Genomic DNA, 18,168 nt, shown 5'->3' on the forward strand with positions numbered 1-18,168 from the left:
GGGTTTTTTTGTTGTTGTTGTTGCGGTGGTATTTTTCAGCCCAGAGTACAGAAAGTGAGCTGAAAACTCCATTGGGTCAGGCTACAGGGGTGGGCCAGATGCACACAAAAGCTTTTGCCAGTGCTGCAGGGTGGGTAAGGGATGCGCTAGCTGGAAAATTGTCAGTAAATTCAAGAGTAACTTTGACCAACCTGAGTGAGTCTTTGCTGGTGAACGTATACTGTCTTCTTCCCCTCATTTCCTTCTCCTCCAAGGGGAAAAGACAGCATTAGCTCTGCAGGAATGCTGGAAATGGAGTAATTTGTGCTGGAAAACTCTGAAGACTTGGAGTACACTGTGAAATTTGTTTCTATTTCTGCCCATCTTCCCCCATTTTGGAGCAATACTGTGTAATGACGAGTCCTCCATGGCTTCCCTTAGCTGGGCTTCCCTGCTTCTGGACCTCTGTCAGAGCCTCACAGTGGCTTTGCAGTGGTGTACATGCACTGTCTGGGGATGTCTCTTTGCCTGAAGAATGTAAGATTTCATGCAAAACATGAACACCCTGGGCCTCTCTGTGCCCATCGAATTGCCTTGCTGTGATGCTGGCCATGCACCAGACTTGGCCACAACGCCTTCTGTCCCTTTTACTCCTTCCCTCCTTTGTCCACTGTAGCGTTTGGAGCCAAGCTGCTGCAGGAGAAGCACAAGTGGTTCAGAAGCAATCCAGCACTGCTCTCCCGGTCCAGATGGGAGGTTTGACATTTGCATGGCCAGGGGCCGGAGTCTGGAAATCTCATTAAAAGAAGGCGAGCTACCAAGTTCTGTGGCCTTAGGAGAGCTTTGTTTGCTGTTGTTTTAACTGGCAGTCATTGCTATGAGCAGAAATCTGTGCGGTGTTCATGTTGGCAGGCGCTGCTGCCCCAGCGTTGCAGTACTGCAGCTCAGCTCCCAGCTCTGCCCGCAGCTCCATTGCGTGGCAGCAGCAACCCATGGCTGTGTTGGGATGGGCACTGCTTCTCCTGGGGCCATGTTGGAGCGTGAGGCTGTTTTCTCTACCAGCTGCTGGGCTCTGCAGCACTTTGACCTTGATCATTGCTCTAGGCTTAACTAATTAGCTACCACAACTGTTGATAGAAGGTGGAAAAAGAAAGTTGCAGTTTCTCTTGTAACTCTTCTTCCTTTTTCTCTCTGTGTTGCTTTGTGCATAAATTGTTTTGGAGCCCTGAGCTTGCACCTTACCCCAGCCATCGCTCTCGGGAGCCATGTGCTGTCAGTACTGCCTACGCCTGGTGCTGCAGGAGCAGAGCAGTGAGCACAGCCCGGGATGTTGGCTTCCTCCCTGTCCCTTCATTACATGGCTGATCTGCTGTGTGGTGGGGCTCTGACTCTCTCTTTCTTTCTCTCCCTTTCTCCTCCTCCCTTCCTCTCTGTCTCTTGCAGTATGCAGTACTGGGCCAGAAGGCTGGAGCAGGAGATTGATGGCGTGATGAGGATATTTGGTGGTGTCCAGCAGCTCAGAGGGGTAAGCTGTCTGTCTTTTATCTTTGCTGCCTTCCTCGTGGCCGTGAACGTCCCCATTGCAGAAATCACCCCTGTGAGCACTCATGGTGTGTCACGTTCCCAGCTGGCTCCACATGCCGGGGCACGGCTGGCCATGCTGCTGCTTGCTGCTCTGTGCCATGCACTTAGCAGGCATGTGGGAGTGTGTGTGGCTTGCATCTGTCTGCTTCTCCAGGGCTGCATGTCGCTGCTGCGTGAGCACGTTCCCATGTTTCTGTATGGCATGCTGAACTCATCTCAAATCCAACCATTTCTCCAGGACTGAGGGTGGTTTAATCCGTGCTTTAGTTTCAGGCTTCTGTTGTGACCGAGCAGGAAATGTCCAAAGGGTAATTTGAGTGACATTGAAAGTGGGGTGTTTTTAAAGAGAGTTTTCAGGTAAAACTGCAGTTCTTGTTTGGCTTCTGTTCTCCCAGGGCCACAAAAGAAATCCCTGTTTGTGCTGCTTCATCCCGAAGTGGGCACAGGGGTGGACTGTGCCTGGACTGCGGGTGAGCAGCTTTGGGAGGGACACTTAAGGGAAACTTCACTGTGCTCTGTGAACTTTGTCTTTAGGACTTGCATGGTTCCCCTTCCCAGCACTGTTTGCCAGCCGAGCTGTGATGAAATGCAGTGATTGGAGCTTAGCATTATAGTGTTAATCTAAAGAAAATTGGCTTCTTGGTCATGATGGAGGAGTTCCCCCAGAAACAAGCACGGGGTGCACTCAGGTTTTCTTCTGGCAGGGGCATGTCCTTAGAAGCCAGGTTCATGTTCCTTGCTCCTGGTCATCATCCACTGTTGTGCTGGTCTCTTTTAAATGCACTTCAAAACGAGCTGAATCCAAGGCCTGCAAAGCCGCTCACAGTCTGTCCATTCGCTCGTATCACATTTGAGCTTCACAGGGGTCTGTCTGGGTTTCTCTTGCATTCTCTTCCCCGGGACTGATAGGCGCTGGATGTGCTGCATGGAGAGCACACGCACCCCTTTGGGTTGGCCGCATATTTTGGTGGTATCTCTGCATTTCTGCAGCGCGGTGTTGCATGTTGGCAAGGTGTGGAGTCAGAGCTGAGGATGCAGGTTTTCCAGGCAATCCAAAGGCACACTGGGCTCTGTAATCTATAGCAAAGCACAACCCCAAAAAAACCATAGACTGCCGCTACATTTGGTACATGTCCTCTCTTACAGTTTATTCTTATTAGCTTTGATTTTGCTCCTTTGCATGCTAAATAGGGATATCGTGTAATTTTTTTAATGCTGTAATTAAATAGAAATTACACCTCCAATTTGCCAGCACTTGACTCCTATTGGCCAGTCAGTCAATTACAGGTAAGAGAGCTTCCCACTTCTTCTGCTTCACTCTTCTGATAGAGCACAGTGCGTGGCTGTGATGGATTGGTACAGGATGAACAGACTACAGAAGGACTGAAGGGTTTTGGGGTGGCTTTTTTTACTTTTTTTTATATATATATTTTTTTCATGAAATCTGTTTTGGAAGCATCATGTGAAGCGAGGAGTCGTGTGCAATTATTGTCTGTTGAATGCTAAAACCACCTGAAGTCAAGAGATGAGCTATTGAAAATTCCAACGCGCGGCTGTTAAAACACCGGCTAAGAGGAGTGGAGGCTTTCTGTGGGTCTCCCTGGGGGTCTGGGGCTGCGGAGTTCAGGTTTGATTCGTAAATGGAATATCAAGTGAAGTACACTTCTCTCAAAGACCGCGTTACTTGCAAGTGCTAATGTGAAATTACACAGAGTGCTTCATCCTGAGGCGTTCAGCGCTGCACGTCCTCCTACCTGCCAGTTGCAGGCAGGTGCATCTGGGCTGCAGTATGGGAAGTGTTTGATGCCATGAGGTGGCCTTAAAACCTGCGTCCAGACATTAATCACTACAGATCCCTCTTTTGCATGGTGGAAACAGAGCCCTTGTGCCCCTGTGCCCGCAGGACGTGTGGCTGTACCCCTCCTGCAGCCCTCCTGCCAGGGACACCATGCTGCCCAATGGAGTGCCGCCCACCCCAGGATGGCTCTCTTTTGACTCTGATATCCTAGGATGACATTGTTTTATCCTGCACTAAAGAATATTACCCTAAACATCTCTCTCTGTAGCCCCAGTGCACGCTTTGTCACTTCAGAGGGCAACAAATGTGCTCAGGGCATTGCCCGACACCTCACTGAACTCCTTTCTTCAGTACTTTTGCACAAGTTGATTGGACGTGCTGTTATCAAAGGAGCTGCCAAGGTTTTCTGTTCAGCTTTTTGATCTTGGGTAACTACTGGCATAACAGTAACGTGGCCTAGATCACCCAACGAGCTGTGGGATTGCATCGTGTTCATTTCGCTCGCTTTTGTATTGCCTGGGTATAGAAACATATTGCGGGTCGTTCAGGAGGGATGGAAAGTTTGGGGGGTGTTTGTGGTGCTTCCAACCAACTGTGCTGCAAGAGCATGTTCACACCAGCTGCTGGGCAGAGCAGCCTTCCAGTCAGCAATGAGGTCTCTAGGTTCATGAGGTTCAAGGCCAAGATATTCCATCCGGTACCCCCAGACTGACTCCAGAAGTGCAGCAGTGCTCCTGGCCTTTTCCTTTGTTTGCTGGCCTCAGGTGGCAGACAAGCAATGCACATGCCAGGTGCCCACCTGCCTGCAGCAGACACTGCCTGGGGTGATGCCATGCTCCTGCAGTACCCATCTCACCCTTGCTGTTCCTCCCCTTCCCCCCCAGGCTGCCCCTGCGCGCTGCTGCTGTGCCCTCCCCTGCTCCTCAGGGCTGATAAGAGGAAGTGTGCGATGCCAGATAAACACATCCCTGTTCCAAACTGCTTGGGTTTATTTTAATCTGCCTGGGCCGTTCCGCAGCCTCAGCACTCCGCTGAGCACAGAGCCAACAGTTTATTATCAGGGAGGAGTGTTTGGATGTCCTCAGCCTCACAGCAGCTCTGCTCGGGGAGGGGAGTCCAGTGCCACCCTTTGCAGGGACGGCGCCTGCTGCCAGCACCCGTCAACCCACTCCTCACTCTTCTCCCCTACAGGAACCATATTGCATCCATCCTGGAAGACGTCAGGGAAGCATATGCTCCAGCTTTTAGTGCATTTGCATAATTAGAGTAATGTGTATGAATAATGTATGGCCGCATGTGGCTGCTCTGGGTGTGACGTTAGCACCCTCACTAAACCCTTCCCAGCACGGGTGCAGGTCCTGCTTCAGGGTGCTGTGCAGGTGCAGGATCCTGCTTTGAGGGAGGGGGTGTATTTATGTGTGTGCAGTGTCTGTGTGTGTGTTGGTGGTTTAGCAGAGGAAGGTGGGCTGCTGCAGCTGCGGGCTGGCAGTCTGAGGCTAAAATGCCTTCAGCTCACACGCTGAAAACCTGCCCCCTCTGTGCAGAAGCTGTGAATTGAAATGTTCTGCAACATTTCAAAGCTGAGGCCGGGATTTTTCCAGCAGGACTCAGGTGCGACTGGTTTGTTCATTTCTGCCAGATTTTCGTGACTTTTTTAGATCATAGAGAAACTTATCAGCCTGCGTGGGAAAGGAATACACCTGCCTGTGCTGTATGGCAGAGCCTGGGCACTGCTTTGCTGTTTGCCTGTTCTTTCTGTGCAGATTCCAGGACTGGAAAGCCCAGCTCTGGAGGGGAAATCAGAGTGGTTGAAATGGGGCTTTCACATTCCAGCTTATTTTAGCTCTCTACTTGCTCCCATCAGCTCCAGTTCAAATCGCTGCCCTCAGACTGCTGAAAAACAGGCAGGCAAAATCGCAGCCAGCCTGCCGGAATGCAAACTGAATAATGAGGTGGAGGTCATTATGGTTTGCCTCCTTAAAAACATACATAGATTATTCGTAATGGAAAGTTAATTGTTTTATTATTCTCTCCAGATGGTTCTTTACGTTCGCAGGGGTATGGATGTAGCCTGGGATTCAGACTGCTGCGAGGGGAGCTGATAACCAAAACTGCAGCTCCAACACAGATCAAGATACGAAGTAATAGAATATATGTACACGTTCCACCAGAGTATCAGATTTTAGATGTTATTTACAGGCTGCAAGTGCCTCTGCCACTTGGGGTGCCGTGGGCTGGGGGTTTGCTGTTTCTCCCTGGGAGGGGAGGGGTTGGGTGCCCCCTCCCTGTGTCCCACAGCTGGTCAGCCACTTCCAAGTGAGGACAGAAGTGTGGCTGCTGGTGAGGCGGTAGTGAAGGCTGCTGTCAGAGATTCAGGGTTATTGTACAGAGGAAGCAATGAGATGTCGTTTCTCCATTGGTGTGTTGGTAGCAATGAAAGAGGACATGGGCAGGTGGAGGAGAATGCAGCAGAGGTGAGTTTTCAGAGGAAAGTGTGGGTTTTGTTGAGCTGTGGCTGGATCCTGCTAATGTGCAGCTGCAAACTTGCACGTTAAGTGGGCACACTGACTGCTCCTCATTACAGCGAACCACCTTTGACATCTGCTGTGTGCAGCATGATGGAGCCCTTATTCCCAATGCCCATCCACGGTGACCTGTTGACCTGCAGTGCTCCTGCTCTGCTTATGGGCACTTATTGCCTGTTAATTATGTAGAATCGAGGTATTCCTCGAAGGGGGAGAGAATCCTGTCTGAAAGACAGGTGAGTTTTCTGTGCAAAGAGATGCTGTTGGAGGCATGGCTGCTTCTACCGGGGCAGTTCCTGGATTGCCCAGGCAATGCCTTGTGCTGGGGGCCAAATCCAGGTGCTTGCAGGCATCGTAGGAGCCAGCAGGGACTGTTTAGGCAGCAGCATTAATTCTCATCCAGCTGTAGCTGGAAGGAAGGAGCAGATCTTCAGTTCCCTGCTGTGAATGTTAAGCCAGGTAAATAGAGGAGGAGACAGCAGGGGGTTGGTGTGACTTGGGGAACAAAGGAGACTGTGGTGGTAAATGTTGGATGACTCTGAAACAAGTCGGTTGTTGGGGATATTGTGGACAGAAGGAAAGGCTGATTTATTCCCCATTCTTTTGTTACTCTGTAGGACTTCTAGCAAGTTGCCAGTGGTACCGCAAGGGTGATGCTGGGCCTGAGATCTGGGACCTGCAGAGGAGCCCTGGCTGTCCACTCCTGGCCCTGCACTGGTTGGGGCACCCACAGCAGCACATCCTCCACTCTGGGTGGAGTGAACTGAGGGTGCTCAGCACAAAGTGTGCAGCGTTCTCATTCTTTTGTCCCACGTCCATTCTGCAGCATGCAAGAGGAGCGTGCCCTTCTCCATTTGTAGCAGGGGTGAAGGATGGCTGCTTTACAGCCAGTGCTACGTGAGGATTCTGAGTATAAATGATAGTTCCAGTCTAGTCTTGCTCTCAGTGGCTAGGTGTTCACTGAAAAAGAAATCATAGCGTGATAATACCGCACTTACATCAAGTGCATTGCATGGCCAGTTATTAAAATGGCTTGCAAACAAGTTGGCTCCCACTTCCCCCTACAGCAGAGAAGGAAAGCGCTGCACTCTGTGCTGGGTAAACTGAGGCACAGGAGTGGGAGATCCTTCCTCTGCATTGAGTGTTGGAGTGCCAGGAAGGGAACCCCGGAGCTCACCTTCCTTACTAACAACTGCTCCATTTGTCACTTCTGGCTCGTTACGAGCACCAAGGAATGGATCTGAGGAAACACGGGTGAGAAAGGCAAACTCTCAGCTCTGCATTCTCCTTTAGGAAGCTTATTTCTGCCGCGTTCCACAAGCAGCAGCTCCTTGTTGGTATTCACAGAGCTCATAGCATGGTGTTTCTGCCATGCTGCACGCGCTCTCGCCTCGCCTGCTGCTGGGAGTGAAGCGGGCTGTGCTCTCACTGCAGCACCTGCCTGCCGCCTTTCCCTCCTCCTTAGACGTTTGCTAGCTCTCGAATGACGTTCTGAGGTGCCTGAAGCATTCCGTGGAAGAAAATTAATTGGTTTTGACAAACCACAGCAGTCCCTTGGGTGCCTGGGAGAGCAACATTTATTGGAACCAGGCAGGAAATCAGAGCGCTCTGGTGTTCATTCACCTCTAGTGCAGCTGTACGGAAGGCAGAAAAATACTTAACCTTGCTCTAGATTTTCACTCTGATGTCTGGATTGTTCGCTAACTTTATAATCAAAGCGCCTTTTTCTTTTAAAATAGCGTTCAGTGGCTGTGATAGATGCCAGGATGGCAGCCCATGGGCTGGATGGTCTCTGCTTGCCTGCAGAGCAAGGGCAGCATTGGGGCAGTGTGTGCCGTAGTGCCCCCACTTGACCCACGGTGTCCCATAGGAGAGCTGAGAGCTGCAGTTCCTCAGCACTTCTTGGCTCGGCCTCTGCTCACACAGCTCAGGAAGGAGTCAGGCTTCTGCTATTGCCAAACAGCATTCAGGGAGGGTTTTTCATGGCAGCTGGAGGTGCAGCAACTCCAAAGCAAACCTCAAATCGAAAGCACTCTGCTAGCAGACACCACCTCCTAGCCCCGCTCCTACAGGAATCTGGCCTGCCTTGCTAACATATTGGTTACAGTCTGATTCAGCTCAGAAGCATATGCTGAAAACCAGTGTGGGTGACAGCCACTCCTGGCTGCAGAGGACGGGTGTGTGCAGTGCCACGTGGGCTGTGCAGGGTCGCTGCTCCAGGGCCCTTGGTGCAGCATGTCTCGGGGATGTTGTTTTGTCCTGCTATTTGCCACTGTCTGTGGGTGTGCAAAGGGGGCAAGGGGAGGTAGGCAGCCTGACTTTGGTCACTGAGATCTGGGGAGCTGTGCTGGGAGGGCTGGGGGTGCTCGTTCTCTGCAGGGTAGCATGGTGGGATGGCCAGCGATGCTCTGAGCCTATTAGGGGGCTGGAAGCCCTGTGGGTTGCTGGGCAGCAGAGGGGAAAGTGATGGGATGGAGGAGGCCACGGGTCTCAGCTCTCTCTGGTTTGACCCTTTCCATGTAGCAGGGGGTGCAGTGCATGCGGGTGGTGGGGAGTGGGGGCCCAGCCCTCACCGCTCCCCAGGCAGAGCAGCAGCGTGACTGCGGCAGCGGGAGGCAGCGGGAGCAGCTCTCTGCAGCACTGAGAGGCACTGAGAACTCCTTCAGCCATTAATTAGCACAGCTGCGAGGCCTGAGCTCTGTGCAAAAGGTGATGTACAGCTGTGCCGATGCAGATCCGCTTACACCCGGGGCTGCTGAGCTGCCCTGGCAGGCTGCTGGTCCTGTGGCTGTAAACCTGGATCCCTGTGGGCTGCTGGCTGCGTCCCCCAGTGCCCCACGGCTGCTGCTCCCCTCCTGCTCCATGTGGCTGCTGGTGGCTGCTGTGGTGGCTCCTCAGCCCCTGGAGGTGCTGCTGTCCTCTGAGTCTCCTCTGCTCCATGGCTGCTGCCAAAGGGGACAGGAGATGCTTTGTGTTCAACACCTGCTTGCACACAGTGGTCCTGGGCAGTGGTCTCACAGAAGGGCTGGTTTTTCTCCTTTCTAGTTTGTGCTGTTTTTCTCCATCCTTCTTAGACAGTCTCAAGGACGCAGGCAGCCATTGCCCTCAATTTTCTTTAAATATATATATTTTTTCCACTGGAAGATGCCCTTTCTTTCCAGGTGACAACTTCAGGCTTTTGTTTGCTTTTCCTGGACTGGGACTGAGCTGGTGGTCTCACAAACAGGCCATAAAGCGGCTCTCAGCAAAGGACGGGCACAGCACAGACTGTGAGTCCCCTGCAGAGGAAGAAGCAGCATCTTCTGGAAGCACAGAACTGTGCTCTGAGCCCCTGATGGGGACTTTCCCATGGCAGCCCTGAGAGCCGCCAGCCTGAGGCTCCTGCTGCTCTGCATGAGAGCTGCGTGCCGAGAAATCCCAGCTCCCGGGGTCAAGTGCTAAGTGTTTGCTTCTTTATCAGATATTTACTTAGGAGGATTTCATTATACTGAATCTACTGGCTTTGAATAAATTCACATGCAGCAAATTTATTCTTTCCCTTTTTTGAAGGGACTTCGACGCCGGAGAAAATTTTAAAGACCATTTATACAAAAAGCAATTACTTTCCCAGTGGTTCTGTATGTATTTTACTGCAGATACTGTATTGCTGTTTGACTATGAGCTTTCTCCCAAGCCCCACGGCTGTGCGGGAAGCGGTGAAATTTGGATGCTTGGGTTCACGTGTGCTCATGTTTGAACAAGTTCCATCCACCTGAGCAAAAGCAACAGGTTGTGTGTAGCAGAGACACTTTGTGACCCTTTGTGGCTGTTTCCTTTGTTGCTTTGGTGGGCATGGTGGAGAGGTCTTACATGGGGCACCTCCAAACCATCAGCACTTGAGTGGTGTCCACCCAGCTGCTGTCCTCTGTGATACGGGTGAGCTGATGCCTTGACTAAAGTAGGTTTCCATATGATTTGGAGTAACAGTCTTGCAGAACATCCATCTGCAGATGAATTTCAAACACACGGTCAGGGCAAAGCTGAATCCTTGCCTTAGCAGCTGGCTTGCTCTGGCAGTGCCCCATCATGCCATGTACATATACAGCCCTGCATTCACAGCACCTCCCCCAGTCCCCAAGCACAGCAGGAAGAAAAGCCCAAGGAACAGCATGTGATGTGCCTCAAAGCAAAGAAAACCTTCAGAGAAGGCACTCAGCACCTTTCTGTTGGGTAGCATAAAGGGCCCTGGTGGTTCCTGTGATACAAAAGCAATGTTTGGTGGCTGGAGGTTTGATTTACCGAAATTACTGCTTGTGTAGGTATTGATGGGGATAATAGCTGTCCATCCTCCTCTTAAATGTGCTCCTGGCATTTCCAGAGTGCAAGAACGTGCATGAATCCTTTTGAGAATGACATGCATGAGACAGAAGCAGGCTCATATTAAAATGGAGAGGGGTAGAATCCTTTTCTTGCTCCAACATCCTCAGTCCTGCTCTCACTGCACCTCCCTGACCTTCAGCACAGAAATGGAATGTGTTCGGTCACCTCTGGTGTGGTCACAGGGAGCTCACAGTAGAGCATCCCGGGCTGTTGGTTATCCAAAGGAGCCCCTTCTGTCTGGAAGGACCACACCACACGTGATTCCTGACCCTTTTATCTAGCATAGCATTTGCTATGGTTTCAAGTTTTAAGACAAATTGCAAGTGAATTTGTGGAGCAGCAGGGAGGTCTGCTAAGTTTCAATTAGTCCAGCAAGAGCACACTGAGCCGGCTGGTTGGCAAGAGGAAGGATGTTGTTGGAGGAGCAGCTGTTGGGAGGCAGGCAGTGAGCTGTGCTGCAGTCCGTCCCTGTCCTGAGCCTGCCCTGTGAGCTGCAGCCGCTGCTTAAACCTCATTCATCCCACAGCTTCTGACTGGGGGGGGGGAGGCTCAGCCTGCTGCTGCTTGTGGGTGTTCTGGTTAGGTGAGGAGAGAGCAGGAGCTGAGCCCATCCTGTAATAGGTGACCTTGTTCCAGGAGCAGCTGTGGAGGACAGGCGTTAGCCTCAGGGGGCCTCCAGGGGTTGGCTTTGACGGAGGTAATCCTTCTTGTAATACTATTCCTAATGTGGATCTCTGTTAGCTATATGTAATGATTCTTGCCCTGTGTTTGTTCTGATATATCTCTAGGGCTGCTTGTTATGTGCTGTAGACTATTTACCATATTTCTTTCTCTCTGTTTCGTCACGGTCCTGTAATACAAATCTATTGCAGACCTGTCCTCTTTGAGATGCACGGTGTTCCTCCTCGTCCCTCCCTTATCCCACAGAGCAGGCTTTGGTACGCCTTCTCCCTCAGATGTCCTTCTCTGTGAGCTGAGGGCACTTCAAATTGCAATTATAGGTCCTGCTTGAGGTATCTGCAGAATCAGGAGCAGCAGGGAGAGGAGCAGCGCAGCAGTGATTGCTTCTGCAGCCTCTGAAGCTCCATACACAGAGATCTGTGGTCCAGCACCCAGAGCATCTCTTTCCCTACTGGGCCCACTTCAGCAAGCCTTCCCCCTTGGCTGAGCAAGGGGCATCTTGCTGCTTTGAGATGGCTGGAGGTGTTTTGGGGTCACTTCTGCTCCTTTCTTTGCATTATTCTTGCTGTGTAGGTGATGCTCTAGTGGGGTAGCACCTCATGGAGGAGACGGTTGGATTTGCTTTGGACTGAAAGGCTATGGATGCCCCATCCCTGCAGGCATTCAAGGCCAGGCTGGATGTGGCTCTGGGCAGCCTGGGCTGCTGGTTGGTGACCCTGCACATAGCAGGGGGGTGTGAAACCGGATGATCATTGTGGTCCTTTTCAACTCAGGCCATTCAGTGATTCTATGATACTGCGTGATCTCACAGGTCATTGCTTTTTCCTGAAGGCCCAGCACCAGTAGCATCCCAGGTGCAGGCTGCAGACCTCTCTGCTGTTATCATAGAATCACAGAATTGTTAAGGCTGGAAAGGACCTCGAAAGCCCATCTGATCCAACCACTGCCCCACCCCCACCTGCCTGCTCACGTCTCTCAGTGCCACATCCCCACATCTCTCAGACACCCCCAGGGACGGTGACTCCCCCACCTCCCTGGGCAGACTGTTCCAAGGTTTGGCTGCTTCTCCCGTGCCCTGGATTTGTACAAACATGTCAGACTTGATCACTTTGAAGGCCATTTCCAACCCAAATGATCCTATGAGTCCGTGCTTAGGTTGGATGCTGAGGCACCCCAAGCCACAGCTGCTTTAGTTTCTGCCGCTGGCCTTACAAAGCAGTTCCCAGCAGCAGTTTGGCAGCCAGACACTCTTGGCATGCAGACAGCAGGACTGGCTGCCTGTGGCGGGGGCTGGAGGCCGCTGGTGGCAGCCTGGCCCTTAGCTCTGCTGGGGCCGTGTTGCTCCCCATGGGAGGGAGGAGGAGATCCAGCTGACCAGCGCAATTACTTTGTCAATGGGGATAAATAGGGATCATAATCCAATTGTCATGGAAATTGAAATACAGCAAACTTGGGGCAGCTTTCCAAGGCTTCTATATTTACTCCTCTCTTGTTTAAAGGGAAAGGAGCAGAGCAGCTTTCCATGGGCTTTTCCTGCATCACAGCAAAGTGTGCCATAAGCTCAGACAAACCTGGAGTGTCTGCTGTGGACACCAGTAGGAGCATCCTTCTTACTGGGTCTTACTGGCATGCCCTGCATCTGGCACCAGTGGCAGATGGTGACCGGAGCTTTAAAACTTGCTGTCAATGGATATCACCCTCTGAACTGCTGATTTCTGTAGGGATAGATGGGTTCTTCCATTTGGAATCAGCTCATAGTGTTGTTAGCAGACAAATACAGCACGTCCTCTCCATGTTTGTAGCAACGAGGGCTATGGGTAGAAGAATTCCCTGCATGTCTATAAGCAAATCTGAACATGATTATTTCTTTTCACATCCTCTCAGGACGTGGCAGTGACGGGGAGCACAGGGTACAGGGACTGAGCCCCTCCATCCCCTGCAGAGAGCTGGGCTCACCATCGAGTCACAAAATGCATTACAAATTAAAGGCTGAATTCATGAGCTCCCTTCAGCTGCTCTAGAGGTACAAAACAGCTGCAAATTCGGCTGTTACGCCGCTGTTACTTCCCCCAGCTTTTATGGGTTAGTAGCTTTGCCTTTAAAAGCATTTTTAAATGGTGAGAGATTGATGCTTAACTTCGGAGCGCAACCAAATCTTGCACTGCAAATTCCTCCTTGGGCTACTTGATTACCTTTTGAATGGTTTTGGAAACAAAGGAGGTTCCTTGGGGGAAAACCTGGGCTGAGGTGAACGTTGTTTTGGAGCACGCGTCGGTGAAATGTGAGGGGAAGCATTGCTGTGCAACATCAAACCCTACACCCAGCATCTGTGCATTACAAGTGCATGCTATGATGTACAGCCCTGCTTAGCTAAGGGCTTCTCAGATTGAAAGCAAAGGGAACCTCAGGTCCCCCTCTAACAAACTGGTACCGTGTAGGTACTCTGGCAACAGCCATTGAAGTGCGTGAGTTGCTTTTTAAACCTATGGTTATTTGATTATTATTATTATTGATAACCGAAAGTCCTTCCTTCCTCTGCCTTGTTCTTTCAGTAGCATTAAGCAGCAACGTAATGGTAATGATTAGGATAAATTAAGGCTTAAGAACCCCAATGCATTTGAAAACAATGTGTTTTTTAATGTCTTGCTTATCCAGCTCGTGGCTGAACACTCGGATGCTTTCATTGTGCTTTTCAGCTTGTAGGTGCTGCTGGCATCTCCTTCCAGTTTGGCCTTAAGATGCAAAACTTCCCGATGTTGTTATGCTTGATGTTGCATAATGCCTGTTAAATATTTCAGCCAAAGCAACCACTGTTTCTGCTCAGCTGTATCATGCTTTTAGCTGTGTCTAATGACAGCACCTTAGGACTTGTATGTTGGGTAGGTCTTTTTGTTGAGCAGCACAGTACCACCGAACAGCACAACCACACAGGGACTCTTGCTCTGTTTTCCTGAGATATGGGGCTTTTCTGTTGGAGCATCCTCATTTTGGGAGTCCCAGAGGGAGCCTCTGTGTGTGTGTCTGCATAGGGCTGCTTCTGGCTGGGCTCGTTGGGTGCTTACACCTGGCTCAGGAGTGGGGCAGGGAAATAGCAGTTGTCTGGAACAAGTCTCTTTACTGGAACAAGTGAAAATGTCACTGGCTTTCCCAAATAAGCCATGTTCTCTGTCAGCACAGCAGTGAGATGTGTGTGTGCGTTCATCACAACCTGCACACCCATCTGCCTGTACACTGATCAGGATTTGGGGGAAACACATTTGTATCTACACCAGTGGTCTTCCAGCAGTGAGGCGAGGGGAGGCTGTTAATGAACCCCAACCTCTTTGCTTTGGCACATAAAGGCACTGCGAGCTTTACATGGAACAGACTGAATTGGACTGGGCTGTTCTTAGCCTGAGCTGCTGCTGGGAGACCAGAGGAAACCTCCCATCCTTAGATCTGTGGAGGTGGCCGGGCAGATCCTGAGCGCCTTCTTTATAAGCTGTGTTTCTTTGTGCTTCGGCTTCATTTTGAAGGCCGCGTTTCCTCTGCCTCCTTGAGCAGGAGCACGGCTGTTCACAGAATCCCTGCGTGGGTCTGGAGTTTGTCAAGTAATCTAATTCATTCAACGTCTGGAATTACCATGCTGGAAAAAAAGAAAAAAAAAAGAAAAAAAAGTAATTTATTTTCTAATTATTCCCTGTCTTGCACAACTGTGCATCGCTGGAGTGTCGCTATTTAAAATATTTATCTCTCTCTGCTGCGTGATCTGCTCGCAGGCCGTGGAGGGGTGATGAAATAAAAGCCCTCGTTCCCAGCCCAGGCACATTACTTTGCCTTGTCTTGGGCTGTTTTGACGTCTCCCTGTAAATACATTTATTTTTCATTAGGATGTTTCTGGCTTTGTGGCGTCCAGGAAAGCCAGAACCATTATGCTGCTCATCTGTTAGAGGCAAAATGAAGATGAACAAGCATAATGAAGTCCCGCGAAGCCATTCCTCTCTTCATGCTGCACACAGGGCTGCAGCCCTCAGGGTGGGCTGGGTGGCTGTGAGGGGCTGCTGACACCGCTGCTCCTGCCCCATATCCCTCTATGCACGTTTGGCCCTCTCTGCAGATTCTTCCAGCTGGCCTGGATTCCTCAGGCACTCCTCAAATCAATCCTCCTCTCCTTACCTCTGAAAGCATCTTGCCTCCATCCCCCTGCATAGTGCACAACCCAACGCACTGCAAATGGGAGGGCTCGGAAGGGGCAGAAAGTGAGCATGGAGTGGAGAATAAAATGTGGTCTCTGGGGTGGCAGAAACACTTGTTCTTTTCCCAGTCCTTCAGTTCTCTCTCAGTTATTTGTGCACGTCATCCCGCACCCAAAGCCACCCTCCCCAAGTCACCCACACGTCGAGTCTGAGTGAGTTGATGCTAAATTTGAAAATAACTTCTATTCCTCTGTCTCGAAGCCACTAATCTCCCAGGCTGAGGAATCCTGGGACAAAGAGGAGGCTGCAGAGTGGAACTCTGTAAAATTAGCTTCTGCCGTATTAGTGTTTGCACAGCTCCAGCCACCCCGCTGGCAGCCTGCCTTCCTCCTCCCCTCCTCCCCCTCCCCCTCCCTTGCAGATGGGATGAGGGCAGAGGTCTGTTCCTGCTCCCAGAGGGATTTGTTTCCTTTGCATCGTTGCTGGCTTTGGGTGGCTGTGACCCAGGGTTGCAGAGCCTTTGGGTGCCCACAGAATCTCTTTTCCTACACCTTAATGACAATCTGTGTGGTGATCGTGCCCTAGAAGCTCTTGCAGTCCCTGCAGACATCTCTCCTCTGGCTTCCAGGGCCCTGAGGAGGCTGCGCTGTGTGTTTGCTTATCACACAAGCAATGGATGTTGTCCTGAAATCAGACTCCTTTTGGTTGCTTCATGCATGTTCCTGTATGATTCTGCTGTCAGAACACTCCTCCCCAGCACCTTCCACCAGTGCTCCCTTTCTGCCTCCTGCTCTCTGCAGATCACCTATTCCCATCCCGCCTCCATTGCTGCGTTTCTGTATCCCCCAGAGCTCCTGCTGCTCCTTATTAACTTGCTCCACGTGGCACCTGGGGAATTTACTTGTCAGAGGAACAAAACCAGGCTGCATTGCAGCGTAGTGCATGCAGCCAGGCACCAGCAGCCGGCAGGGCCCAGAGCAGCACGCAGTGCTAACACTGCTTGGCTAACACGAGTCTGCGGCCAGCTTGCACGGCTCCAGGCACAGCGTCCTCATTTGTTTTGCATTCATCTTTCATTATTTTGCTCCCAGATTCAGAGTGTGAGGCCTGGAGTGTGAGCAAGGAACTCCTCACAGGGCAAGGCTCACTTGGACTCCATCCCTGGCCCCGATTGCTCCTCTCCTCTCCGACATCAGACAAATGTCTGCTCTGTATTTCCTTGTGGATCGCTGTGTGAAATATTGTGAAGTGGATCCTGTTTTATGTTACAAGCTGTTCATAATGAGGTTGGAGAGTGATACAGCATCTGACTGCAGTGGCTGTTAATTTTAATATGCTGTGAATCTCAAGGTAGCTTTTTTTCCCATCCTATACCGAGCTCCATCAGTGTGGGGGGACGGGACGCGGCGTGCGGCACAGCACGGCTTGCTGAAGGCTGGAGGGGAGCAAACACTGATGGTGTTCTGTGAAACATCAGGAGTTGGGTGAGCTCTGGGAGCAGCCAAAGCTGGTTGGCTTTCAGCACTTTGCTCTCCCCTTTCTCAGCTCTCGGGCTACCTTTTGATTCAGAGCGCGAACGTCACCGTTTGTGACCCGTTTGTCGGCCGCCTGTGAGCAGCAGGCTGTGCATGCAGCTGCATGCGATCATTTCTCATAGGTGTGAGAGGCAGCCCCTGCAGCCCACAGCCCTGCAGTGTGGTGGGCACAGGGCACTGTGGCACAGGCAGCCTCTCCTGTTTGCTCTGCCAGCAGCAGCGCGGCGCTCCGCTGTGGGTTTGGGTTTTTTTCCCCCCACTTTTGTGTCTCATCAGAGGCTGCGATGCTCGCTCGCACATGGCATATCAGGCCTCTTGCAGCACACTTCATTTAAAAAGCTAATTTGTAATTGCAAAGCAATACACATGCTCCAACAACCCCCTCCTCTCCAAAGCAAACAGAGAAACGCCACAGAGAAATAAAATAAAATGGGATGAGAATTATCCATGCTTGCTCTACTCCGCTTTTTGTCTTCTGGGGGGAAAGAAGTGGTGACGTGAAGTCACTAAAATAAATGGAATAAATAGGAAGAAGAGAAAAACAGCCTCTGATGGAGGCAGCGTTGCGGGCTGTGAGATTAGCCCTGCCTGTCCTCCCCGGGGCTCAGTGTCAGGGGGAGCTGAGCTGGCTGTTCTGTGCCCCCTGCTCACCGCTGGGGATGGCAGCAGAGGGGAAGAGGTGCCGACCCTGCTTCGTTTTGGAGCTGGCAGAGCAGCTGCCTCGCTGTGCCAGCACACAGCTGCATCCTCCATCCCCTCCTTCATGCATCACCTTGTGCCTCTGGTTGCAGAGGGGAAGGGAGCAGCGCCGGCTTGGTTCCTCTGTCCCACTTCTGCCCTCTGGGGCTCAGTAGGTGTGCAGGGGCTGGGCAGGGTCCTGGCACTGCCCCTATCTCTCTGCAGCACCCTGAGCAGCAGCAGGGAGGCTAGGCAGGGTGGAACGAGGCCCTGTGTGCTGCTTGTTGGCACCAGCCATGGCTGCTCTCAGCATAGGCTGATTTCCTGAGCAGCAGCTAAAAAGCCACCCTTACAAATTAACCATTATTAATGCTTTCCACTCACTTAGCTGTGCACGCAGCCATTAGGGTGGAAAAAAGCGATTCCCTCACCTGGTGGCTGCAGCAATAGAAGGACTGAGTTGATGAGGAGTGCTGGGGCTTGGGGCAGACTCTTCTGGCTGTGATCCTTCTGTGGGGCAGAGCAGGAGTAGCAGCACTCACAGAACCACAGCATGGTTGGGTTGGAAGGGTCTCCCAGCACCACAGCCCCTCCATGGCCTGGGGCACCTCCAGGGATGGCACCCACAGCTCTGGGCAGCACTGCCAGCTCCTCACTGCCCTCTGAGTGAAGAATTTATCCCTAACATCTCACCTGATTCTTTCCTTTTCTAGTTTAAAGCCATTCCTCCTTGCTTTATTACTATCAGACAGTGTGAAAGATCACCCTCCCTCCTGCTTATAAGGTCTGTTCAGGTGCTGGAAGGTCACAGTGAGGTCTCCCTGATGCCTTCTCTTCTCCGGGCTGAACACCCC

The 18,168-nt window shown here is 51.4% G+C and overlaps 1 protein-coding gene across 2 annotated transcripts in view; it reads left to right on the forward strand.

Annotated features, from left to right (window-relative positions):
• CACNA2D2 (calcium voltage-gated channel auxiliary subunit alpha2delta 2) overlaps positions 1-18,168 on the forward strand; it is a 111,423-nt gene that overhangs the window by 17,286 nt on the left and 75,969 nt on the right. For both annotated transcript variants that reach the window (XM_072347035.1, XM_072347034.1), the window contains exon 2: positions 1,423-1,504. In XM_072347035.1, coding sequence (XP_072203136.1) covers positions 1,423-1,504 — 82 coding nt within the window. The remainder of the gene's footprint in view (positions 1-1,422; positions 1,505-18,168) is intronic.

The sequence above is a fragment of the Excalfactoria chinensis genome, chromosome 12 (assembly GCF_039878825.1).
Source record: "Excalfactoria chinensis isolate bCotChi1 chromosome 12, bCotChi1.hap2, whole genome shotgun sequence".
NCBI lineage: Eukaryota > Metazoa > Chordata > Aves > Galliformes > Phasianidae > Excalfactoria > Excalfactoria chinensis.